This window comes from Gymnodraco acuticeps, unplaced genomic scaffold, assembly GCF_902827175.1.
Source record: "Gymnodraco acuticeps unplaced genomic scaffold, fGymAcu1.1, whole genome shotgun sequence".
NCBI classification, from domain to species: domain Eukaryota; kingdom Metazoa; phylum Chordata; class Actinopteri; order Perciformes; family Bathydraconidae; genus Gymnodraco; species Gymnodraco acuticeps.
The window spans coordinates 45,301-72,722 of NW_022990324.1; the positions used below are offsets into that span (position 1 = coordinate 45,301).

A 27,422-nucleotide genomic window follows, 5' to 3' on the forward strand; every position below is an offset into this window, starting at 1 on the left:
TGCTAGCTTAGCATCACAACAGTAACAGAGAGTTAGCGTTGAGTTAGCACTGTTAGCAGCAGAGCATGCTGTGGACTGACCAATCACAGTTTAAATCTCTTTAATATTACAGAGAGGAGACTGCAGAGGGCGCAAAGAAAATCCAACTCAGTATTTAGAGCTGCATTGCATCGTCTGCTTCAATAATGATCAATGATGTCATGAAACACATCGACTAAATGGACGTTTTATAATTTCATTCTTCTTCTTTTGGGGACAAAACTATTTGAATGTAAAGAACAGATTTGGTGTTTGAATGATCTTATCTTTATTAAACTAGTTTAATAAAGCTGATTCATAACCTTTGAACAGTAGTGGAGAGTATAAGGTGCTAATAATTATATAAGTATATTTGTTAACACTAGATGTCTTTACCATCCTCTGTCTCACTGTGTGGCAGGTGGAGCTGGCAGACGGCAGCTTCAACAGAACTCTTCACGTCGAACAGCGGCCCTGCTGCCTGCTTGCCAGCTGATTGGAGGCGGCTCTCCTCCCAAGGGACCGCCCTGTACAGAAGCTCCGCCTCCTGAGCCATGACGAACACCAGGCCAGTCGAAGCACACTGGAACTCACCTGGACCAGGACACCTGAACCTGTAGACACGCAGGGGACAAGTTACTACAACAAGCTTCACTGGCCTGTGTTCTGACTGACAGGTGTTCATCCAGCTGGAGTCTGACCTGCAGGAGGGTTTGATGTAAGATCTGAAACACCTGATGATTACAGGAACATCACTGAAGATGTGTCCACATGCATCAGGATGTGTGTGTACACACACCTTTATTAAATTAACACAATGTCTAGTCCAGCGAGGATCTAGACTGGTACAAGAAAACAATCCTTCCTACACAGAGGCATTATTTTATTGTCTGTTGGAAAGAGATCGGATGCAATTCCTCAAGGTGAAAGACATGAAATCAAACACAATTAAATTAATATATATTTGTGATGTGTTTAAAATAATGTTTGGTCATGTTATAGGATTACCTGTATGAAGACTCAGTTGTGAGTTCAGGTGAGAAGGATTGAGGAGCCTGGAACAAACAAAGTTATTATTTTAATAGAAATCCAGTTAAGTTCTAGCTTCATGAAACTAAACCAGCACATATTCAGAGCAATTAGAACAATGCAAATGAGTCTGGATCATCTGAGGTCTATGGGCATAGATATGTCTCATTATTTGTGTGAACATAAAAATAATGTGTGTAAATATGTGATTTGTAAATGTAAAACACCACAAATGCATTTAAAAGATTTGCAAACTCACAAATAAATGTGCAAGTGTAAAACGGATCTGCAAATACGCTAAATATGTTCACAAATAAAAAAAATATCTGTGAATATCTCTTTAACATTTACAACTTTCGATCAGGCATTTGTGAATCCATTTTGTATTTGTCAACCAAAAATGCGCTCGTGGATCTCAAATCTCTGCTCGTGGATCTCAAATCTCTGCTCGTGGATCTCAAATCTCTGCTCGTGGATCTCAAATCTCTGCTCGTGGATCTCAAATCTCTGCTCGTGGATCTCAAATCTCTGCTCGTGGATCTCAAATCTCTGCTCGTGGATCTCAAATCTCTGCTCGTGGATCTCAAATCTCTGCTCGTGGATCTCAAATCTCTGCTCGTGGATCTCAAATCCAATACAGCATATATCGAGCACTTTCGTTGATGTTGAAGTGCAGGCTATACGCCACTTCCGGGTCCCGGGGGAGCAGCTGGCAGCGAAGCAGATAAAACTCTTTCTTCATTGTTTGTTGTGTATTCAGTCAAGCGGGTCGAAGTTACAAAGCACTTCACATCTTATTACATCAACGAAAGTGCTCGATATATGCTGTATTGAACCAATAAACACAAACTAACTGTATCACTATAACATGATGATGATGGTGATGAAGAATGCATCTAACGTTCCGCTGTTCATTATAATATAAAAACAGAGCATTAAACAAACCATCATGCTCTTACTTTGAAATCATGCGGAAATGTCGTCATCAGCGGGCCATCACGTGGTTTCCGAAAATCACCGAGTGACACGAGTAGATTTTAGACCGGCGGAAAATATGTCTCAAAATTCCGTGTGTGTAAAAAGACGATCCACGAGCAGAGATTTGAGATCCACGAGCAGAGATTTGAGATCCACGAGCAGAGATTTGAGATCCACGAGCAGAGATTTGAGATCCACGAGCAGAGATTTGAGATCCACGAGCAGAGATTTGAGATCCACGAGCAGAGATTTGAGATCCACGAGCAGAGATTTGAGATCCACGAGCAGAGATTTGAGATCCACGAGCAGAGTTTTGAGATCCACGAGCAGAGATTTGAGATCCACGAGCAGAGATTTGAGATCCGCAAGCGCATTTTTGGTTGACAAATACAAAATGGATTCACAAATGCCTGATCGAAAGTTGTAAATGTTAAAGAGATATTCACAGATCTTTTTTTTATTTGTGAAAATATTTAGCGTATTTGCAGATCCGTTTTACACTTGCACATTTATTTGTGAGTTTGCAAATCTTTTAAATGCATTTGTGGTGTTTTACATTTACAAATCACATATTTACACACATTATTTTTATGTTCACACAAATAATTATGAGACATATCTATGCCCATAGAGTTCATTGTCGATTTCAATGTCATGTCACAGCAGTACCAGCCAATCACAGCACAGCAGTACCAGCCAATCACAGCACAGCAGTACCAGCCAATCACAGCACAGCAGTACCAGCCAATCACAGCACAGCAGTACCAGCCAATCACAGCAGTACCACACACACACACACACACACACACACACACACACACACACACACACACACACACACACACACACACACACACACACACACACACACACACACACACACACACACACACACACACACACACACACACACACACACACACACACACACACACACACACACACACACACACACACACACACACACACACACACACACACACACACACACACACACACACACACACACACACACACACACACACACACACACACACACACACACACACACACACACACACCTCTTGTGGAACGCTGCCAGCAGTCTGGGGTCCGGCATGTTCTCCTCTGGCTCCCAGCTGTTGTGCCTGATACAAATAATAAGACACCAATTACATTAAGAAAATACCTGTAAACTCATATAACTAAGTAGTACCAGGTCAGCAGCGTCCCATGACACAGTACTACTGTGCTGTGATTGGCACAGTATTACCAGCCAATCACAGCACAGTAGTACCAGCCAATCGGGATAGCATCCATTGCAATGAAATGAATTGTAATGGCAATGAATTAGAATGTGTTGGTGTCAATATAACTTTGTCACCACAAATGTCATTTATTTTAATAGCTATTTATCGGCCTCTTTCTTCAAACAATCTTTTTTATGAGAATTTTAGGAAATTATTAAGAGAATGTAATTTTAAACAAAGAAGTTATTATAATGGCCGATTTTAACATCAACTGGGAGGATACATCTGCTAGAAGAATCTTAAACCGATAACTTTGACCTTGTGCTACTGATCAATGGACCTACAAGAATCACTAATTCCACCAGGACACAAATTGATCTAATTTTTTGTAACAAACCAGAGAGAATTTTTAAATATTTTAATATATTAACTGGTCTCTCTGACCACAATATGATTTTAGTCGCCATGAACCTAACAAAGAGGCGATGTAGCCCTTCATTCAGGAAAAATGATTCTTATGGTATTCCCGAAAACAAATATGAGACCTTTATAAATGCTGTTCAACACATAAATGGGATGATCTTTTTCTGGGAATAGACCACGAAGAAGACAGTCAAATGTTCTCAAAAACATTAGAGAGCACTATCAGAGATTTCAATTGCAAATTCAAGCAAGAAAATAAGAAAAACACTGTCCCTTGGATACATTTGAATATTTTAAAACTAATGAATGAAAACAAATCCATCAGGCCATGACAGGCATCACTTTGCTGTGCTGAGGAACAAAGTCATTAAGAAGTTACGGAAGGCTAAGGCAGACTTCTTCTTGACTATAATAGACAAGGCAGGGTGCATTCTAAAATAATCTGGAAACAGTCATAACTATTCACTGGAAATACATATAGGGAAAGAAAACTGCTTGATCCTGTCCTAGGTGCCTCAAGGGGCGGTAACCCTCGAACCTCCTGGTGGACACCGGTGGTCAGGGAAGCCGTCCGACTGAAGAAGGAGGCCTTCAGGGATTTGTTATCCCGGGGGAGTCCCGAGGCAGTTGCAAGGTACCGACAGGTCCGAAGGGCAGCAGCCTCAGCCGTGGCCGAGGCAAAGCAGCGGGTGTGGGAGAAGTTCGGAGAAGACATGGAGAAGGACTTTCGGGCGGCACCAAAGTTGTTCTGGAAAACTGTCCGACACCTCAGGAGGGGGAAGCAGGGGACCATTCAAGCTGTGTACAGTAAGGATGGGACGCTGCTGACCTCAACTGATGGAGTGTTAGGGCGTTGGAAGGAACACTTTGAGGAACTCCTGAACCCGACAACTCCGCCCTCTATGTTAGAGGCAGAGCTGGAGTATGACGGGGGATCAACACCAATCTCCCGGGGGGAGGTCACTGAGGACGTCAAACAACTCCACAGTGGCAAAGCCCTGGGGGTGGATGAGATCCGCACAGAAATGCTGAAGGCTCTGGGTGTTGAGGAACTGTCATGGTTGACACGTCTCATCAACGTTGCGTGGAAGGAGTGGCAGACCGGGGTGGTGGTTCCCCTTTTTAAAAAGGGGGATCAGATAGGGATGCACGATATTGGTTTTTTGAAACCGATACCGATACCGATAACTTCCTGCTTCTCAAGACCGATACCGATAACCGATAATAATATAATATATATATATATATATATTAAATGTACCTGTAGTTTTTGCACACCTGGTGGTAAAAAAAAGACTAGTAGTGAGCAAATGACATGAGCATTACTACTATGAACAAAACAAAGCCAAGAACAGTTTTGACTCTTCAAAGTGACCATATTTATTTTCCCAAATAAAGTTCTTGCCTTTTTCAAAAGCCTCGTCGATAGGTAAAAGCCCCGGTGCCTTTGCAGCTGGCTTTGGATTTGCCGCTAGTTTAGCAGCGCAGGCGTCTTCGTACGCTTTTAACACACCATCGTAGCGATGGCGATGTTACAGGTGACTAATCAGGTTTGAAGTATTATAGCTCGTTGCCTTTTTCCCTCCTCGTGGAACTTCTGCATTTGTTAATACAAATAGCAAGCGAACTATCTAACTCTGAAACTTTGAAATAGTCCCATACCACCAACGACATGTTTGTTTACTGTCCTGGCTTCACGGCCGCACACCATTTACGCCACAGCCAGGCACGAGTTAGGGAGCGCTGGATTTGTGAAAAACTCCCCTCTTCCTAAACCACAGTACTGGCAAAACGGGAGGAGCCGAGTGAAAAACAAGCGCCCCTCATCCCAATCCACCCACACCGCAGTATTTATTTATTTTTTTTACGCAAAAAACATATTTTATATTATCGGGGCTATTAATACTTGTATCGGGTTTATTGGGATGACGTCATAATTCCTAATATCGGACCACTAGGATCAGAGGGTGTGTGCCAATTACAGAGGCATCACACTACTCAGCCTCCCCGGGAAAGTTTACTCTAAGGTACTCGAAAGGAGAGTCAGGCCGATTGTCGAACCTCAGATTGAGGAGGAACAATGCGGATTCCGTCCTGGTCGTGGAACGACGGATCAGCTTTTTACTCTCCCAAGGATCCTGGAGGGGGCCTGGGAGTACGCTTATCCGGTCTACATGTGTTTTGTAGACTTGGAGAAGGCGTATGACCGAGTTCCCAGGGAGCTACTGTGGGAGGTGCTGCGGGAGTATGGGGTGAGGGGGGTCTCTACTCAGGGCCATCCAATCTCTGTACTCCCAAAGCGAGAGCTGTGTCCAGGTCCTCGGCAGTAAGTCGGACCCATTTCCGGGGAGGGTTGGCCTCCGCCAGGGCTGCGCTTTGTCACCAATCCTGTTTGTAATATACATGGATCGGATTTCGAGGCGTAGTCATGGGGGAGGGGGTCTGCAGTTCGGTGGATTAAGGATTGCACCACTGCTTTTTGCAGATGATGTGGTTCTGATGGCTTCATCGGTCTGCGACCTTCAGCACTCACTGGATCGGTTCGCAACCGAGTGTGAAGCGGCTGGGATGAGGATCAGCACCTCCAAATCTGAGGCCATGGTTCTCAGCAGGAAACCGGTGGACTGTCCACTCCAAGTAGGGAATGAGTCCTTACCCCAAGTGAAGGAGTTCAAGTATCTTGGGGTCTTATTCTCAAGTGAGGGAACAATGGAGCGTGAGATGGGCCGGAGAATCGGAGCAGCGGGAGCGGTACTGCAGTCGCTTTACCACACCGTTGTGACGAAAAGGAAGCTGAGCCAGAAGGCAAAGCTCTCTGTCTACCGGGCCATTTCCGTTCCTACCCTCACCTATGGTCATGAAGGATGGGTCATGACCGAAAGAACGAGATCGCGGGAGGAGCCGAGTGAAAAACAAGCGCCCCTCATCCCAATCCACCCACACCGCAGTATTTATTTATTTTTTTTACGCAAAAAACATATTTTATATTATCGGGGCTATTAATACTTGTATCGGGTTTATTGGGATGACGTCATAATTCCTAATATCGGACCACTAGGATCAGAGGGTGTGTGCCAATTACAGAGGCATCACACTACTCAGCCTCCCCGGGAAAGTTTACTCTAAGGTACTCGAAAGGAGAGTCAGGCCGATTGTCGAACCTCAGATTGAGGAGGAACAATGCGGATTCCGTCCTGGTCGTGGAACGACGGATCAGCTTTTTACTCTCCCAAGGATCCTGGAGGGGGCCTGGGAGTACGCTTATCCGGTCTACATGTGTTTTGTAGACTTGGAGAAGGCGTATGACCGAGTTCCCAGGGAGCTACTGTGGGAGGTGCTGCGGGAGTATGGGGTGAGGGGGTCTCTACTCAGGGCCATCCAATCTCTGTACTCCCAAAGCGAGAGCTGTGTCCGGGTCCTCGGCAGTAAGTCGGACCCATTTCCGGGGAGGGTTGGCCTCCGCCAGGGCTGCGCTTTGTCACCAATCCTGTTTGTAATATACATGGATCGGATTTCGAGGCGTAGTCATGGGGGAGGGGGTCTGCAGTTCGGTGGATTAAGGATTGCACCACTGCTTTTTGCAGATGATGTGGTTCTGATGGCTTCATCGGTCTGCGACCTTCAGCACTCACTGGATCGGTTCGCAACCGAGTGTGAAGCGGCTGGGATGAGGATCAGCACCTCCAAATCTGAGGCCATGGTTCTCAGCAGGAAACCGGTGGACTGTCCACTCCAAGTAGGGAATGAGTCCTTACCCCAAGTGAAGGAGTTCAAGTATCTTGGGGTCTTATTCTCAAGTGAGGGAACAATGGAGCGTGAGATGGGCCGGAGAATCGGAGCAGCGGGAGCGGTACTGCAGTCGCTTTACCACACCGTTGTGACGAAAAGGAAGCTGAGCCAGAAGGCAAAGCTCTCTGTCTACCGGGCCATTTCCGTTCCTACCCTCACCTATGGTCATGAAGGATGGGTCATGACCGAAAGAACGAGATCGCGGATACAAGCGGCCGAGATGGGCTTTCTCCGCAGGGTGGCTGGTGTCTCCCTTAGGAATAAGGTGAGCAGTTCGGTCATCCGGGAGGGACTCGGAGTTGAGCCGCTCCTCCTTCACTTCGAAAGGAGCCAGTTGAGGTGGTTCGGGCACCTAGTTAGGATGCCACCTGGGCGCCTCCCTAGGGAGGTGTTCCAGGCACGTCCAGCTGGGAAGAGACCAAGGGGTAGACCTAGGACCAGGTGGAGGGATTATATCTCTTCGCTGGCCTGGGAGCGCCTTGGGATCCCCCAGTCAGAGCTGGTTGATGTCGCCAGGGAAAATAAAGTTTGGGGCTCTCTGCTGGAGCTGCTACCCCCGAGACCCGACCACGGATAAGCGGGAGAAGATGGATGGATGGATGAAAACTGCTTGAAGTAAATGGAAAGCTTATAAACAATCCAGCTAACAGAGCTGAAGTTTTAAACCACTACTTCATTGATTCTGTTGCAACCATTGCACAGTGTTTCTCACCTGACACATTTTTGTTATGTTAATACAATTGAGCCGGCTTTCAGCATTAGAAATATCACTGAATCTGAAGTTACAAAAGTGATAGGATCTCTTAAAGCATTTAGAACAAAGGATATATTTGGCATGGACATGGCTAAAAGATCTCAGCACAACACTTTCTTATCCTATTGCCGAAATGATTAACCTCTCCTTCTGTCAGGGAATGATTCCAAGTGTTTGGAAGCTGGCTATAGTGATCCAAATCTTTAAAAGTGGAGACCTTCCTGTTACTAGAGTCCAATTAGTATCCTTCCTACAGCGTCAAAGGTTGCTGAGAAACTTGTGTCTGAGCAAATCATTTACCATTTAAACACTAGTACATTTTCTCTGCATCCAGTGCAGTTTGGCTTTAGGGCCAAATAGTCAACAGAGACCGCCAACTGTTTTTTCATAGAACAAATCAAAAACACTTAAATGGATAGCATCTTATTTGTTTAACCGATCTCAGTATGTGAGAGTTCAAAATTATGAATCTTTTGACCTTCGTCTTTCGACAGGGGTCCCACAAGGTTCAATCCTGGGACCATTACTATTTTCGCTATATATAAATGATTTACCATCTGTATGTCCTGACACAAACATCCAAATGTACGCATATGACACTGTAATATATGTACATGGAAGCAATATGACACAAGTGGCTAATGAACTGACAAACACCATGGTTCATGTAACAGCTTGGTTGGAACAATGCTGTTTGCAACTAAACATTTGTAAAACCGTATGCATCTTCTTCACCAAAACAAAGTCCTCTTGTGTTGAGCCAGATATGTTTGTATCAGGGGAGAGGCTACAGGTGGTGTCACAATCCAATACCTCGGAGTCATGATTGATTCAACACTCAATTTCAAGGCTCAGGTTAAAAAATGATGTAATAGGGTTAAATTCAGTCTGTCGAATGTTAGGTTCACCAGAGATTACATGTCAATTGAGGCATCTCTGATGTACACACACTCTATGGTTCTCTCACACATCACCCACAATTAAACATGCAAATGTTTGTCTTTTGCCGGAGAGCAATCAGCAGTGCAAAGAGACAATACAGAGACGAAGTGGAGTCTGACTTCAAAGGCTGTAAAACCCGGAACTTGTGGGTGGGACTAAGAACAATGACAGACTACAAAGGAGCAGCAGGGGGTGCTGCGGGAGTGTCTGCGTGCGCATCTCTCCCAGATGAGCTGAACAGCTTTTGTGCTCGATTCGAGAGCAGCCAGGCTGTGGAGGCACAGAAGGACCGGGAGCCCTGCCATTTTGTTTTAAAGAGGGCGGATGTGTGTAAATCCTTTAAAAGGGTTAACCCACACAAGGCTCCTGGACCTGATGGCATCCCTGGCCGTGTTCTCAGGGTGTGTGCAGTTCAGCTGGCAGAGGTGTTCACAGACATCTTCAACAGGTCCCTGCTCCAGTCTGTAGTCCCCACATGCTTCAAACACTCCACCATCGTTCCTGTCCCCAAGAAGACAATAATCACCAGCCTCAATGACTACCGCCCAGTAGCACTCACCTCCATCATCATGAAGTGCTTTGAGCGGTTAGTCAAAACCAGTGGCGAGTGACTTTTATACCTAGGCCCTCTGACCCCCCCTTCCCTCGAAAAAAAAGAAGAGATATTACGTCACAGCGTATACTTCAGCGGAATATCAAAACAGCTGCCCGGGGTGCAAAACGCATCAATGACAGCGCAAAACAACACCATTTATATAAACACCTATCATGACAGGGCACCCACAGCCAAGTAACAATTAAACATGAATGAAGTCGGCACGGCGGCCCACATTGAAAATGACTTAGGCCTACCTTTGATGATAAATCACTGAAACACAAAGTCCATCCTCCTGTCCTTTTGGATGAAGCACTTGCGGGTCATGCAGCTGATCCTTTGCCACTCCAGTTTATCATTGTAACTCAATCTTGAAAATGACTCGGTTAATAATTTCGCAACGATGTCATCACTATCACTGAAGTGAGCCATCATGAACGCACTTATGCTAATTATAAATCTATCGATCATAAATCTATCGATTAGATTTATGATTCAAAAATAATAAAAGTAGGATAGACATGTGGATATTATCTGGCTGAACAAAACGTGCATTTATCAAACAGGTTCGTTTTCCACAGACCTTATTTCGAGCTATTTTCCAAAATCCTATGGAGAAATCCCACTGCTTTCTGTCGAGGGAATCCGAGCGGAGCTTACTTCCGGGTTTTAGGACGCGTCACTGCACCACTTACATAGACCTCACAGCGGGCGGAACTTGTCATAAAGTCCGCGAAAATAAAGCCCGCCCATTTAGAGGGAAGATATGATTGGTCAATTGTACTGGCATTTGACATTTCTCTCTCATTGAATTACTATAGCGGGCCCTCTGTGAATGTAGAGAGGGACCAACAAGCTCTCCCGTCTTCACATAACTCGCAGAGACGGCATTTAACCCTTCACATTCCAACAGAAACTGAACAGGCAGATTCAAAGGATTTATTTCTTTGGAAATATTATTTTTAAATACAATTAAATCAAGTTATTTTGGTAAAACTAATGAAAAATGTAACAACAAAAACATATAAAAAAATATTTTAAAAAAAAAGTTTTTTTTTTAATGTTTTCAAATATTATTTCTTAGAATACTTAGGCCCTCACAGAGGGCCTAGAGGGCCCTGACGGCTCGCCACTGGTCAAAACCTTCATCACCTCCTCCCTGACTCTCTGGACCCCCTGCAGTTTGCCTACAGAGCAAACAGGTCCACAGACGACGCCATAGCCCTCACCATCCATACTGCCCTGACCTTCTACAGGTGCACCATAGAGAGGACCCTGACCTTCTACAGGTGCTCCAGAGAGAGGATCCTGACCTTCTACAGGTGCTCCATAGAGAGGATCCTGACCTTCTACAGGTGATAGAGAGGATCCTGACCTTCTACAGGTGATAGAGAGGATCCTGACCTTCTACAGGTGCACCATAGAGAGGATCCTGACTGGCTGCATCACGGCCTGATACGGCAGCTGCACCGCCCTCAATAGTAAGGCTTTACAGAGGGTGGTGAAAACTGCACAGAACATCACCAGGACGGAGCTGCCATCAATGGAGGACCTTTACTCCCAGCGGCTCAGGAAGAAAGCCCTCAGGATTATAAAAGACCCCCATCCCCCCAGCCACAAACTGTTCAGTCTGCTGCCGTCTGGCAGGCGGTTCCGCAGCATCCGGACTAAAACCACCAGACTCTGGGACAGTTTCATCGCACCGGCCATAAGACTATTAAACACCTGAACTTTGAAACAACATCCATAACATTCATCTGTTTGCAACTCACATTTATCATATATACTGTAGTGCCGTGAAAAGAGAGTCGGAGGCGGTGTATTAAGAATGGAGTTCCAATCTTTATTATCCATTACTTTCAGAGAGGTTAACACATGCACTGCTCTGCCTGATGAGCTAGCAGGAATGGCAGCTAAAGCTACAGGTGTTCCCCACTAAAGGGTCCGTGTGGCAACACAATAAGCAAGGTGAATTATGTCCAATAACGTGTCACCACACAAGCCCCCCCAGAATTCACACATAAACAAAATCAGCATGGCGGGGAGGAACGACACGCCGACCCCCACGACTCCTGAGCACGGGAGTCGGAAAAGTGACTCCCGCCTGTGCGGCCCCCGGAAGGGGAGGGACCGGAACAACAGGTCTTAAATCCGTGACAGGGGACGAGGCCGGGGGGCGGCCCCGTCGCGGAGGTCGAGCCAGCACCACAGGCTGGTCCAAGTCCAGGTGAGCAGCCTTCACCCGGTCCACCGAGACGTGCTCGGCCTTGCCACCCAGGTCGACCACCAGGTGCTTGTCCCCGTGCTCCAAGACCCGGAAAGGCCCATCATAAGGGGGCTGCAGGGGGCCTCTGTGCGCATCGTGCCGGATGAACACGTGCTCCGCCGAGCGGAGCTCTGCGGGAACCTGGGACACCTGAGTACCGTGCTGAGTAGTAGGGATCGGAACAAAGGCCTCAAAGGGCGTCACGCAGGAAAGCCCGCTGGGCCGACGCCGACCAGGGAGCCGATGCATTTGGGAGGAAATCCCCCGGAATTCTCAGCGGCTGACCGTAGACCATCTCCGCTGTAGAACACTGCAGATCTTCCTTAGGTGCGGTCCTCAGGCCCAGCATCACCCAGGGCAGCTTGTCGACCCAGTTACCGTCCGTAAAGCTGGCCTTGAGGGCCGCCTTCATGGAGCGATGAAAGCGCTCGCAGAGACCGTTAGCCTGAGGGTGGTAAGCGGTAGTCCTGTGCAGCTTAACCCCCAAACCGCCTGCCACAGCGTTCCAGAGCTCGGACGTGAACTGAGAGCCCCTGTCTGAGGAAATGTCTGACGGGGTGCCAAAACGACACACCCACGTTGCAATGAAGGCCCGGGCAACGTCTGCGGCTGATGTCGAAACGAGCGGAACCGCCTCCGGCCAACGGGTCGTCCTGTCCACCATGGTGAGGAGGTAGGAAAACCCCTGAGAGGAAGGCAACAGACCAACCAGGTCAATGTTGACGTGATCAAACCTCCTCTCAGGCACCAGGAAACGCTCCAACGGGGCCTTCGTGTGGCGGTGCACCTTAGCGCGTTGACAAGCCACGCACTCCCTGGCCCAAGTCCTCACGTCCCTTTTCAGTCCTTGCCAAACGAACTTCGCCGCTACCAAACGGACCGAAGGTTTAACGCCGGGGTGTGACAGGCCGTGCACAGCCTCGAACACAGGACGCCTCCAGCTGGCAGGGACGACAGGCCGCGCCAGGCCCGTAGAGACGTCACACAGGAGAGTAATGCCCGCGTCGCCGAACACCACGTCCTCCAAGCGCAGCCCCGCGCTCTCCACCTTCAGGGCCTGGACGCCGGGATCTGTGACCTGGTCTGCCGCCATGCGAGTATAGTCCAGGCCCAACTGGACGGCACCGATGACGACCCTGGAGAGGCAATCAGCAACCAGGTTCGACTTGCCAGCCACGTGCTTAATGTCCGTAGTGAACTCCGATATGTAGGACAGCTGCCGCTGCTGACGTGCCGACCAAGGCTCCGCCACTTTTGACATGGCAAAGGTGAGCGGCTTGTGGTCGACAAACGCCGTAAATTCACGGCCTTCCAGCATGAAACGGAAGTGCCGCACGGCCAAATAAAGTCCGAGGAGCTCCCGGTCAAAGGCGCTGTATTTGCGTTCTCTAGGCGTCAGCTGGCGGCTGAAAAAGGCGAGCGGCTGCCAAGCGCCCTCCACCCACTGCTCGTGCACTGCGCCGACCGCGTAGTCTGACGCGTCCGTGGTGATGGAGATGGGAGCCGTAGATGATGGGTGTGCCAGCAAAGCCGCCTGAGCCAACGCGGTCTTGACCTCAGCAAAAGCGCCATCCGCCTCTGCTGTCCAGTCGATCTCCTGGACGGGGGTCTTGCCTTTCAACGCTTCATACAGCGGCCGCATGATGTGTGCGGCCCGGGCGATGAAACGGTGGTAGAAAGTCACCATCCCCAGAAACTCACGGAGCGACCGGGCTGTGAGCGGGCGAGGAAACGCCGCAACAGCCTCCACCTTCGCTGGCAGATGTGTCGCACCGCCCTTGGTGACGCGGTGCCCCAGGAAATCGATGTCCGACACCCCGAACTGGCACTTTGCAGGATTGATGATTAATCCGTGTTCGTTGAGCCGTGTGAAAAGGGCTCGGAGGTGGGACAGGTGCTCCTGCACTGAAGCGCTGGCGACGAGTATGTCGTCGAGGTAAACAAACACAAACGGCAGGTCCCGCAGCACCGAATCCATCAGGCGCTGGAACGTCTGAGCGGCATTCTTGAGTCCAAAAGGCATCCGCAGGAACTCAAAAAGTCCAAAAGGCGTTATCACTGCTGTCTTGGGAATGTCCAGGGGGTGCATGGGCACCTGGTGGTATCCACGCACCAGGTCCACCTTGGAAAACACCCCCGTACCGGCCAGATGCGCCGAAAAGTCCTGAATGTGCGGCACCGGATAGCGGTCAGGCGTAGTGGCGTCGTTGAGTCGGCGGTAATCCCCGCACGGGCGGAACCCGCCGTTCGATTTGGGAACGACGTGCAGGGGGGAAGCCCAAGGACTGTCGGAGCGGCGGACAATGCCCAGGCGCTCCATGGTTGCGAACTCCGCCCTCGCTACAGCCAGCTTAGAAGGGTTCAACCGCCGGGCCCTGGCGTAGACAGGAGGCCCTCCGGTAGTGACGTGGTGTTCCATGCCATGCTTAGTGGTAAGCGCAGAGAAGGTGGGTAGCGACAGGTCTGGAAACTCGGCCAACAGTCTGAGAAACGTGTCTGCACCTGACAGCGAGCCTGACAGCCCGTCGTACGCTGCGCTGCCAAGTGTGCACACGAGGGAAGAAAACGTTAAGGCATCAACCAAACGCCTATTCTTAACGTCCACTAAGAGTCCATGAGCACACAAAAAATCCGCTCCGAGGAGGGGAAAAGAAATGTCCGCTGTCACAAAATCCCAGCTGAAACGCTGTGCTCCGATGCACAAACACATAGGCCTCACGCCGTACGTGCGAATGGGACTGCCGTTAGCCGCCGTCAATCGCGGTCCGTGCCCCCCACGGGCGACGTCTTCACTCGACGCTGGAACTACGCTCCGTTGAGCGCCCGTGTCACACAGAAACAGGCTCCCCGAAACGCTGTCGCTGACGAAGAGGAGCCTGCACGTGCCGCCGACGCTCAGAGCCACTACTGAGCGCCGGCCCCTCCATTTCCCGGGGGTTTGTAGCTGCACGGAGCGATGCATCTCTTCGCCCTTGTCCCGAAACGTGCGTGGTAAACGCACTCTCCGGCGTCTCCACGCCGGCTAGCCACAGCCGTGTCCGGCCTCCGCCACGCTTTCTTGACTGCCGGTGGGCCGCTGAGCGTCGCGGCTAACGTCTCTGCCCCGGGCTGTTGCGTAGCCAGGAAAAAACGATCCGCTTCCTCAGCCAAAGCACGGGGCTCCGTGACAGGCGTGTTGGCCAGCGCCGTCTGTACCCGGGGAGGCAAGTGACGCAGGAAAATCTCCGTGAATAAAATACGGGGATCTTCCCCCCCCTAGCAGATTTAGCATTTTCTCCATTAGCTGGGATGGCTTGCTGTCTCCTAGGCCTTGAATGTCAAGTATCTGGCGGGCCCTCTCCTTAGCAGATAAGCTAAATGTCTTAAGGAGAAGGGCCTTAATCGCCTCATATTTGCCATGATGTGGGGGGGCTGCGATGAATCCCACCAACCTGGACGACGTGGAGCTCCCCAGCGCTGCTACCACATGGTAGTATTTTAGGTCCCCGTCACGGACCTGTCGGCAGGCGAAATGTGCCTCCACGTGTGCGAACCATGCCTCCGCGGTGTGCTCCCAGAATTCCGGCAGCTTTATGAAAACATCGCGCTCAGCCATGTTCGTTAATTTTCCGGAAACTTTCTCGGAAAAGTCAGGGTCACCAGTGTAGTGCCGTGAAAAGAGAGTCGGAGGCGGTGTATTAAGAATGGAGTTCCAATCTTTATTATCCATTACTTTCAGAGAGGTTAACACATGCACTGCTCTGCCTGATGAGCTAGCAGGAATGGCAGCTAAAGCTACAGGTGTTCCCCACTAAAGGGTCCGTGTGGCAACACAATAAGCAAGGTGAATTATGTCCAATAACGTGTCACCACAATACCAACATTCCAATTACTGTATCTAGACTATTCTGCACAGTTTCTATCATATTCTGTTTCTATTATATTCTATTTTATTTTATTTACTTGTATTATTGTATCTGTTCATCTGTTGCTCTGTTGGAGGAGCCTGTGAGCTCAGATTTTCATTGTCAAAACTGCACTGTAGCTGCTGCACTGTAGCTGCACATACAGTATTATGACAATAAAACTAGGGCTGTCAAACGATTACAATTTTTAATCAGATTAATCACAGCTTAAAAATTCATTAATCATGATTAATCACCATTCGAACTATGTTTAAAATATGCCATTTATTTATGCATATTGTTGTGGGAATGGAAAGATAAATGAAAGAAGGCGGATATATCCATTTAACATACAGTATCTATGTTTATTATAACATTTGTCTGCGTGTCAAAATGAAAGACAACCCACACACCTATCAATCATCAAACCGTGGGGTCTTAATTCATTACGTGTTGATTTCTATCAACGGGGGAGTACTTCAGGAAAGTCGACAGAGGGGGGGCGGCGGCTAGTGGAGTACTTCGTGACCACAGAGTGTGAACGTTGTGATCAGCTGTTTTAGCGCAGTTCTCCAGTGAAGGGGGGGGAGTCTCCCTCCGCAGCCGGTTGGCGTAGTTTTGGCACAATTCCGTTGTACAGACCGACGTTAACAGCAGCCCTGTCTGTGCACACGGAGACCGACTCTGTCGTCCGGTGATCTAACCGCCTTCTGGAAAAGCTTCACAAGTACGTCGGTACGCAAATGCGCTTTGTGACACAAGTGACGGTACGCATTTCAGATTACGCACATAACCTGCGTACCAGTTATGTGCACCCCTGTACTACAGCAAAAGTATTCTCCGTCTGGACTTCCTGCAACAACACCACGCCGTTATCAAAAATGTTCTATTGAGAAGACGATCACTACGTGACAAAAGTTTTCAAAACCGTGGCTACTGAAATCAATCTTACTAACTGCTGTATGTGCAATTTGAATTTACTACGCGCGAGTTGGCAGATTTTATTTTGCTTACTTTAACATCATTTTTCATGGTGGGGCTAAGCCATTTCTTGGTATGGGTGTAGCCTACCCCAGCCATACCCTGGCGCTGCCACTGGTGGCACGTATGGGGCGGGCCATTCTGCACGTGCGTTAAATGCGTTAAATATTTTAACGCAATTAATTCAAAAAATTAATTACCGCCGTTAACGCGATAATTTTGACAGCACTAAATAAAACCCTTGAACCCTTGAAACCTTGAACCCTTGAAACCTTAAATGACCAAGCCGACTGTTTGTTTTGTTGTTGTAATGTATCGTATGTCATGATCTGCACAACTGTAATGTGACACTGTCAATTCCAACTGCTCTGTCATTCCTGTCCATTTGTGTTTGACACTCAATAAACAAAGTTCATAATAAAAAGCTTGACGCTATTGAGTCAGTTAATTGAATATTGATGATAGCTGATTTAGAAAGTGTCTCATCAGCTGCATGTTAGTGGTGTTCTGAAATGCCTCCACGCTCCTCGTCTCAAACACACCCACATTAAATAAACGGTAAATAAATCAATCTGAGCTCAAAGAATTGTCTTGATGCCATCAAACAATTACCAACAACTACAAGCAGTCTCAATCAATTAAAACATGTGATCGCTTTAATCACATTGATAATCTGTGTTTAAACTAAACGTTAGTATTTTAGAACAGACTTGTATTCAGGGATAGTGATTGATATCTTCTCTCGTACCTGCTCACATCGTTAGTAAGCAGCTCAGCAGCTGCAGTGCAAATTGCTCTTCATCCCTGACATCGCTCAGCGGTGATGTAGGCTTGCATTTCTCAATAACAACAATTTGAATACATAAATGGACATGTCTTTATGATGTCAGTCTTTATAGAGCCTTCATTATGAATTGTTTTTAAGTTGAAAGATAAACTCAGACAATAGTCGACAGCAATATCTCCTATTTCTCCGGTAAATAAAAATGTACGAACTTGTTTCTTTTGACTCATTAAGGTTTCTAGATGAATTACGAGCGCTCTATTGTTTAACTGGACAGCCCTAACAATTATATTTTAATTCAGTAGTGAAATCAATACACTTCACTCTGTTCAACTGCTCCTCTCTCACCTCTCTGTCTGTCTTCACTTCCTGTTCCACATCGGAGTCACCTGATGGAGAGAAGAGGTGACACAGAAAGATAATAATACAACTTGAACAAAGAGAAACATTGGCAGCCAAATTGATTGAATAGAGCTGTAACAAAATGGAACTAAAATATATTGTTGTTGTGCTATAAAGAACTTTGAAGATCAGGTTTAATGTACAATGTCTGGATGAATGGAGGACATGGTTTCAGTACTCACAGGTCTTCTGGATCTTGGCTCTGATCGTCTCTCCATTGATCCTGTAGAGATGAACACAATCCAACAGTTTTAGATCAGGTTTAAAATAAGTGTTTGTTGTTTGAGTCAGCTTCAGAGTCCTGGGGCCTATACTATGAAGCTGGTTCAACCTAACCTGGATATGTTTGAGTTATCCGGTTGGCCTAATCCAAAACATACACGCTCTCGCTAAACTGTCCTACGACGCTGGTTATCAAGTGGATCGCTCAAGCCAGCCGTGTCCTATCTAGTTAGGTGCGCGTTCACATGAAAGGGGTGGTATCTGGAGCATTCGACCAATCACAAACATGGAGAAGCGTACTGACAGCGCAGCGTCATACTTCCTGAATGAAAAGTCAACTATAATATTAGTCAAAAATGAAGAAGTTCAACTTTAAACATCCATGACTTAAACACTTTATCCAGGATCAAAGCCACAGAGCTGCACCTGCAAGGTGAATACAGCTGGTAACAGAAAAAGTGTTTGAATGCGTACATTAACAGGTTTATGATATCACTGCCCCGTCTAAAACACCATCTGACTTTAATTACATTTGTCTCGAGTGTTTCGTCAACTTAATGTGTTGCTTAAAATAATACTTCTGCATACAGTATGTGACACTGAGTGTTGCACGGCCAGATACGGCTCAGGTGACTCAGATCAGGAAATATATGATACATTATGAAGTGATATGCCGCGGACTGTACTTAATGTTACTCTGATCCGGTTACTTATGTTGTGGCATATATTTAAGTAAGCTTTCTTAACGCTAATGTTATAATAGTCAGATTGCTCTGAAGATGGAGGTGATATTCTATTGATGTTCACGTTCACACAGTCGGTGATTTTTGCCGGCCGTCTTTCTTGCGACGGCAGCTTTTCTGTATTTCCTTTCTCCTGTAATATGACTTGATCGCTTTAAACTCCGCACACTGAGCTCTGATTGGTCAGCAGGCAGTGCTTTCACTGAGTTGAGCTCTTAGCCTGCAACCTAACCTGGTCCCGACCAGGTTAGCCGCTAAGCATCAGTTACCATGGAGATCTAGCCCGCTAAAAAGAGAACCAGCTTCGTAGGACCGGAAAGCCGGAGTTTTCCCTGAATTTAGCCGGCTAAGTAAAAATTTAAGACAATACGTCACTGACAACAACATAGACACAGATCAAAACAAACAGACATAAGAAAACCAGATATCGGCAGACATGACAAGGAGCCGATACGCCGATAGGATCATGGAGCAGAGACTAAATTGCTTGTCAAAATACCGGTTACCGGCCGGCCCACATCGTCCGACCGGCCCACTTCAGTACCGGCCCATCGGGATTCGTCCCGATGGCCAGTCCGCCCCTGGTTAAGATGCTCAGTGAGGATCAGAGTGATATCAGCCTGATGTCTGCAGCTCAGAGTCAACACAACTCTCTTCATCTCATTACATTACATTACATTACATTGCATTTAGCTGACGCTTTTGTCCAAAGCGACTTACAATAAGTACATTCGACCAGGAAGACACAACCTTGAAGAAAACAGAATCATATAAGTATATCAGGTTTCATAGAGCCAAACATTTCAAGTGCTACTCTACTGGCTTTAGATAAGCCAGTCCTTTATTAGTATAAAAGTGCTTCGTTAATAGTTCTATTGCTCGAAGTGGAGTCGAAAGAGATGAGTTTTCAGTTTGCGCCGGAAGATGTGCAAGCTATCTGCTGTCCTGATGTCAATGGGGAGCTCATTCCACCATCTTGGAGACAGGACAGCAAACCCACGTGTTTTCGCCGATGGGAACTTGGGTCCCCCTCGCAGCGAGGGCGCAACGAGTCGTTTGGCTGATGCAGAGCGTAGTGCACGCGCTGGGGTGTACGGTTTAACCATGTCCTGGATGTAGGAAGGGCCAGATCCATTTGCAGCACGGTAAGCAAGTACCAGTGTCTTGAAGTGGATTCTAGCAGTTACCGGAAGCCAGTGAAGGGAGCGGAGGAGCGGAGTGGTGTGGGAGAATTTAGGAAGGTTGAAAACCAGACGAGCCGCTGCATTCTGGATGAGCTGCAGAGGTCGGATGGCACATGCAGGTAGACCAGCCAGGAGGGAGTTGCAGTAGTCTAGGCGTGAGATGACGAGAGCCTGGACCAGAACCTGAGTCGCTTTCTGAGTCAGCTGGGGACGTATCTTCCTGATGTTGTAAAGCGTGTATCTGCAGCAGCGGGTTGTAGCAGCGATGTTTGCAGTGAAGGACAGGTTGTTATCTAGGGTCACACCCAGATTCCTTGCAGTCTGAGTCGGGGAAACAACTGAGGTGCCGATGTTGATTGTCAGGTCAAGAGTTGGACAATCTTTTCCCGGGAGGAAGAGCAGCTCAGTCTTGTCAAGGTTGAGCTTGAGGTGGTGAGCAGACATCCACTGAGAGATGTCAGCTAGACAAGCAGAGATGCGTGCGACGACCTGGGTCTCTGAGCGGGGAAAGGACAGAATTAATTGGGTGTCGTCAGCGTAGCAGTGGTAAGAAAAACCATGCGGGCTAATGACTGATCCGAGCGAGTTTGTGTACAAGGAGAAGAGGAGGGGACCAAGAACAGAGCCCTGAGGGACCCCCGTAGTTAATTGACAAGGGTCGGACTCAGACCCTCTCCAAGTCACCCTGTAGGTACGGTCTTTCAGGTATGAGGTGAGGAGGGAAAGTGCAGAGCCTGAAACTCCAAGTTTTTGGAGAGTGCGAAGGAGGATCTGATGATTCACCGTGTCGAATGCAGCAGACAGGTCCAACAGGATGATGACAGAGGAGAGGGATGCAGTTTTGGCAGTGTGCAGTTCCTCCGTGACAGCAATGAGAGCAGTTTCTGTGGAGTGACCTGCCTTGAAACCAGACTGGTGCGGATCCAGAAGGTTGTTCTGATTGAGATAACAGGAGAGTTGTTTAAAGACAGCGCGTTCAAGTGATTTAGACAGGAACGGGAGGAGAGAGACAGGCCTGTAGTTTATAACATCAGACGGGTTGAGAGTGGGTTTCTTTAGGAGAGGGTTTACTCTTGCCTCCTTGAGACTGTTTGGAAAGTGACCAGAAGTTAGAGAAGTGTTGATGAAATGGGTGAGAAACGGTAGAATATCAGGAGCGATAGTCTGAAGGAGGTTTGAAGGGATAGGGTCCAGAGGACAGGTGGTAGGGCGGGCAGAGGTAATGAGGGTAAGAACCTCACTTGGAGAGAGAGGGGAAAAGGAGGTTAGTGTGTTGGTGGAAGGAAGGTCTGGTGACCCAGCGGTGAGTAAAGGTGAGTCAGAAAAAGAAGAGCGAATATCATTAACCTTTTTTTCAAAGTGGGTAACAAAGTCGCTTGACAGAAGTGAGGAGGGGGGAGGAGCTTTTGGAGGGTCCAAGAGGGTGGAGAAGATGGAAAATAGTTTTTTAGGATTGGAATAGGAAGATTGGATCTTATCTTGAAAGAAAGTGCTTTTTGCCTGAGAGATCGAAGCAGAGAAAGAGGAGAGGAGAGCTTGATAGGTTAGGAGGTCGTCACGGTGTTTGGATTTCCACCATTTCCGCTCTGCTGCCCTAAGGACGGTTCTATTAGCACGCAGTGCATCATTTAGCCAGGGAGCCGGAGGGGACTGACGAGCCTGCCGAGATGTCAGAGGACAGAGAGAGTCCAGAGTGGATGAGAGAGTAGAGAGGAGAGTTTCTGCAGCAGAGTTTGGAGGCAGTAGTTGGAACGAATCAGAGGAAGGGAGGGCTGAGAGCACCGACGAGGCAAAGGTAGAGGGAGAGAGGGAGCGAAGGTTACGGCGGACAAGTGTAGGATGGGAAGAGATTAGTTTGTTATGTTTGGAAAGGGATAGAGAGAATGAAATGAAGAAGTGATCGGATGTGTGGAGCGGGTTTACAGAGAGGTTAGAAGTAGCGCAGTTCCTTGAGAATATGAGATCAAGGACATTGCCAGCTTTATGAGTCGGTGGGGACGGAGAGAGTGAGAAAGCAAAGGCGGTTAACAGAGATGTTAGTTCGTCTATCTTCCCCATCTGGAGGTTGAAGTCTCCGAGAAGTACAGCGGGAGGGCCAGTTTCAGGGATGTGTGAGAGGAGATTATCTAATTCCTCCAAGAAGTCCCCCAAGGCGCCTGGTGGACGGTAGAGAACAACAATGGTTAACTGTATAGGATGGGTTACTGTGACGGCATGGAACTCAAAGGTGGAAGGAGTAAAGTTAGGTAGCTTGAAGAGGGAAAAGCTCCATTTGGGAGAGAGCAGGAGACCAGTGCCACCTCCTCTGCCAGTGGGTCTGGGTGTATGGGAGAAGGAATATGCAGTGGAGAGAGCTGCTGGGGTGGATGTGTTGGATGGAGTAATCCAGGTCTCAGTGAGAGCAAGGAAATCCAGAGACTGCAGGGAGGCGTAGCCAGAGATGAAGTCAGCCTTAGGAACAGCTGACTGGCAGTTCCACAGGCCACCTGAAACTAGATGTTGGATCTCAGTGGAGCACGTGGGATAGACGAGAGCAGGCCGGTTATATCGATTACGAGATCCACGGGGCCAGTGATAATTGCGAGAAGACACATGAACAGGAATGGAGAAAGCAGCACAGAAGTTACAGATGGAGAACTGACCTGAGAGTCTCCAGTCTGCAGTCTGGACTCTCCAGAAGATCTCTCAGCAGCTTCACTCCTGAATCCTGCAGATCGTTGTAACTCAGGTCCAGATCTCTCAGATGGGAGGGGTTGGACTTCAGAGCAGAGATCAGAGCAGAACAGCTGATCTCTGACAAACTGCAGAGCTCCAGTCTGAATAAAGAGAACATGATGTAACTTTAGAAAACAATGTTCCTGCTTGAAATAACTCCAGGTTTAATAATCTGATCAGAGCTGAAGAAGTTCAGAAAGTGGAAACTCCAACAGGTTAAAAACTGTGAGACACAGAAAGAGGAAAAGAGCTCTCATTCACATTAAAGACAACGTGCAGCTACTTCAGTGTAAACTATTCAGTCAGTGTCAGCATCATGTAGATCCAGGAACACGTTGGAAACAGCAACAACTGAAAATACTTCTTGGTGGTTGATAGTTTCAACAGAAATATAAAACAATTCTACTCATGTATTTTTTTATAATTCATTTTCTAAAAGCAGGATGGAGAATATAAGATGAATCTCAGGTGTTCAGAGGTTCAGAGTGAATCATGCAGTGTAGGGTTGATCTTGTTATTTTAATCTAAAGATCATCAGTGCTCTGCCAGTCAGTGAACTACACTTGTTGTAGTTTGTTGTTGTTTAGCCTTTCTGAGGCTAGTACATGGTCACATGTTGTTGTTGTTGTTGTTGTTGTTGTTGTTGTTGTTGTTGTTGTTGTTGTTGTTATGTACACATTAATGTCACATCCCTGCAGCAGAAACATCCTGACAGCTTAGTTTGTCTTCAAAGGAAAGATGTTTATAACATGAGTGCAGGGCTGAGGCTTTACAAGCATTCTAACTGAAGCAGAGCAGGACACCAACCATATGAACAAAGGGCTGAGGCTGGAGATCAGGGACGCGAGACAATTTGGTACGGCCCTCGAGGTAATTTATAAACACACGCAAAAAAGAAAAAATGTGAGAAATCTAGACCGCAAAAAAATTAAACAAGCGAGTGCCTGTTTTTCCTGGCCAAGGTTAGGGTCCTTGAACACAACACGAGCCTAACGTGTCATTGATTGATTGATTGAAAAGTTTATTAACAGCTTGTATATTGGGTACAGTACAGTACAGCTCAAAACATACAATTGTTAAGGGGATGCAGACCAGAGAAAGACTTTCGTCTTGTTTACATCAGGGTCCCCCCATTTCCAAGTCATCACGTGGTATATGTCTCGTCTGACAGGGGTGCAGTTCTGACGGAGAGCACCAGAACGCGGCAGAACCGATAAGGAGCCGTACACATGCTGCAGTTTCTACTGTGTCTTTAGTTGAAAGCCCAGTGGCGATCTGTCACACTGATCATACAGTCAATACCTTTGTTGTTATTAGCATCTGGTTAGCTAGCTATGCTAACGGATATAAGAACAACCTGTGAGGTAAAGGCACATCTTTATATGATCATTATAGTTATAAAAAAACAAGAGAATAAAGTAAACAGGTATAAAATACTATATGACAGTAAAAAAAAGTTATTATTAATAAACAAGAATACAGTTTGAAAGGAGAGTGATTTGTAAAATATCCATAAAGAAAAATAAATCTGCTTACAGTTCTGTTTCATCTGGGTGTTGAGAGATGTTTCCATAGATCTCCTCATGTTGCTCTCAAAGTGCACCAGATTGATGCTTTCAACCTTAACATTTAAAAAAAAATCTTCCCGGGGGAGCATGCCCCCTAGAGGAGGTTAGGCCCCCCCCCCTTAAATCATGTTCACATGAATAGGAAACTAAATACTTTTGCACACATCTTGTGTCCATATATTTCTGTTGTGGTGGTCATGCCACACCGTGCACGTGCATGCGCGAGTCATGGTAAAATATATAGATTAAGAGGTTGTTTTTTCTTTGCACTGCATGAAAGAAAGGCCAAATGAATTTGTGATTTTAGTATTTTTAAGCAGAGGTCAATAATTTGTACGGCCCTCGGAGGATGTTGAACAAATTGAAATGGCCCTTGAGAGGAAAAAGGTTCCCCACCCCTGCTGTAGTGAGGATCAGAGTGATATCAGCCTGATGTCTGCAGCTCAGAGTCAACACAACTCTCTTCATCTCAGCACAGAAGTTACAGATGGAGAACTGACCTGAGAGTCTCCAGTCTGCAGTCTGGACTCTCCAGAAGATCTCTCAGCTTCACTCCTGAATCCTTCAGATCGTTGTAACTCAGGTCCAGATCTCTCAGGTGGAGGTTGGACTTCAGAGCAGAGATCAGAGCAGAACAGCTGATCTCTGACAAACTGCAGAGCTCCAGTCTGAATAAAGAGAACATGATGTAACTTTAGAAAACAATGTTCCTGCTTGAAATAACTCCAGGTTTAATAATCTGATCAGAGCTGAAGAAGTTCAGAAAGTGGAAACTCCAACAGGTTAAAAACTGTGAGACACAGAAAGAGGAAAAGAGCTCTCATTCACATTAAAGACAACGTGCAGCTACTTCAGTGTAAACTATTCAGTCAGTGTCAGCATCATGTAGATCCAGGAACACGTTGGAAACAGCAACAACTGAAAATACTTCTTGGTGGTTGATAGTTTCAACAGAAATATAAAACAATTCTACTCATGTATTTTTTTATAATTCATTTTCTAAAAGCAGGATGGAGAATATAAGATGAATCTCAGGTGTTCAGAGGTTCAGAGTGAATCATGCAGTGTAGGGTTGTTCTTGTTATTTTAATCTAAAGATCATCAGTGCTCTGCCAGTCAGTGAACTACACTTGTTGTAGTTTGTTGTTGTTTAGCCTTTCTGAGGCTAGTACATGGTCACATGTTGTTGTTGTTGTTATTAGTTATACATTAATGTCACATCCCTGCAGCAGAAACATCCTGACAGCTTAGTTTGTCTTCAAAGGAAAGATGTTTATAACATGAGTGCAGGGCTGAGGCTTTACAAGCATTCTAACTGAAGCAGAGCAGGACACCAACCATATGAACAAAGGGCTGAGACTGTAGAGCAGGGGTACTCAAATACAAATCTTAAAGGTCCAAAATAAATGTTTCAATAAGACAAAGGTCCGTTTATTACGGTCATTCAAACTTTTAAACAATTGCAACAAGATTCTTAACACGAGGTTGCAAAAACAAAAATAATCTGTATGCAGCCGTTTTCATTGTTATTGTGTCTGTGCTTGACCCCTCAGAGTCGCAGTGTAAGAGCTGCACAGTTATGAATAAAGGCAGCTGCACCCTCTTTCATTCAGCATTCCCATTATTGCTTTATAAATGTATTCCCCCTTGTGTGTCCACTGAGGTTCGTCAGGCCCAACACATCTTCAACAAACTCCGCCTTTGCCTCATCATAACAACTCACAAACACCAGCAACTGAGCATTGTCAGTGGTGTCAGTGGACTCACCCACAGCTAAGGAAATGCACTGTGCATTTTTTATTCCATCACAAAGCTGATGAATCAAATCACCAGCCAGTATTTATGTTCTTCTGGTTGCTGTGGAATCTGAGAGGGGATTTGCTTGATTTTACCTGTTATTTCCTCTTTGTGTTTGCCTTCAACATGGTCTCCATCACTTCAGTCATGCATTCTTTTATACTCAGTTATTATCCAGTGGAAAGTCCTTACCTGCTGGCCTAGTTCAATCAAAGTGGTTACTTTGTTTTGGCTGGGCAGTGTAGTTTTACACACCGTCTGATTTGACTTTCTCAGGACTTAAAACTGTTTTTTGGGGCAGACCCCCTCAAAGAAAACAATATATTTACACACGTAAGGTCATCATCTTAATAGTTGTGTATGCTCATCCGTGAGCAGAGCATCAAGTTGACATGTCTATTACAGCTGAATGCGGCGATTACCATTTTGTTCAGCAAAACGCCTCACAAACGTATTAAGATCAACAGCTTCAGTGCGTTTTGATTCACTGCTGAGTACAGCCAAACTGACAGTCTCTTCTCTGTCAGACCGCAAACACCTCATTCCTTCAGCGCTTGGGTCAGAATGCTTCTCGTTTTGCGCCGTCCAGTTCAAAATGAAATCGCCGCCAATCGTATGTCCACGCTCGCGCCAGGACCGGGGGAGGGGTTACATGACGTGCATCTTGTGCTGCATTCATTTGCACTCGGACATTAGAGACTTTCTCTCATAAATGTCCGATGAGCCACAACTTTTCTTTCAAAACAAAGCTGCCAACTGGGGTGGCAAGGCCTATTTGTAGGGTGTCAGTTGCCACCCCGGTAGGTGAAACTAGGCTACTAGCTACAGTACAGATGGAACTAGATGAGCTGTTAACTCTCGCTCTGAATTTATTTTTTTTAATTCTCGCTCTGACTTAGACAGGTTGAAAGAGACACACACATTTTTCCCACCCGCAGTCCGCGAAGACCCGCCCTACTGTGCCTCTGATTCGCAGATTGTTTGGGGGGGAAACGCTGACTGGATGCTGAATGTGATTGGACCAAAGCGTTGACACACACAGGTGGAACACAGTGGAACAGTCAGACATGCAGAGCGCTGTTTGCAGTGGACATAGCGGAGAATTTTGACTCGTTGCGA

At 46.8% G+C, this 27,422-nt stretch overlaps 1 protein-coding gene across 1 annotated transcript in view; it reads right to left on the bottom strand.

Moving 5' to 3' along the window:
* LOC117550662 overlaps positions 1 to 27,422 on the bottom strand; it is a gene marked incomplete at its 5' end in the record, with an annotated part of 56,948 nt that overhangs the window by 21,790 nt on the left and 7,736 nt on the right. Inside the window, 6 exons of the mRNA XM_034223138.1 lie at positions 415 to 632; positions 1,027 to 1,073; positions 3,087 to 3,152; positions 18,021 to 18,061; positions 18,257 to 18,297; positions 22,866 to 23,039. Coding sequence (XP_034079029.1) covers positions 415 to 632; positions 1,027 to 1,073; positions 3,087 to 3,152; positions 18,021 to 18,061; positions 18,257 to 18,297; positions 22,866 to 23,039 — 587 coding nt within the window. The remainder of the gene's footprint in view (positions 1 to 414; positions 633 to 1,026; positions 1,074 to 3,086; positions 3,153 to 18,020; positions 18,062 to 18,256; positions 18,298 to 22,865; positions 23,040 to 27,422) is intronic.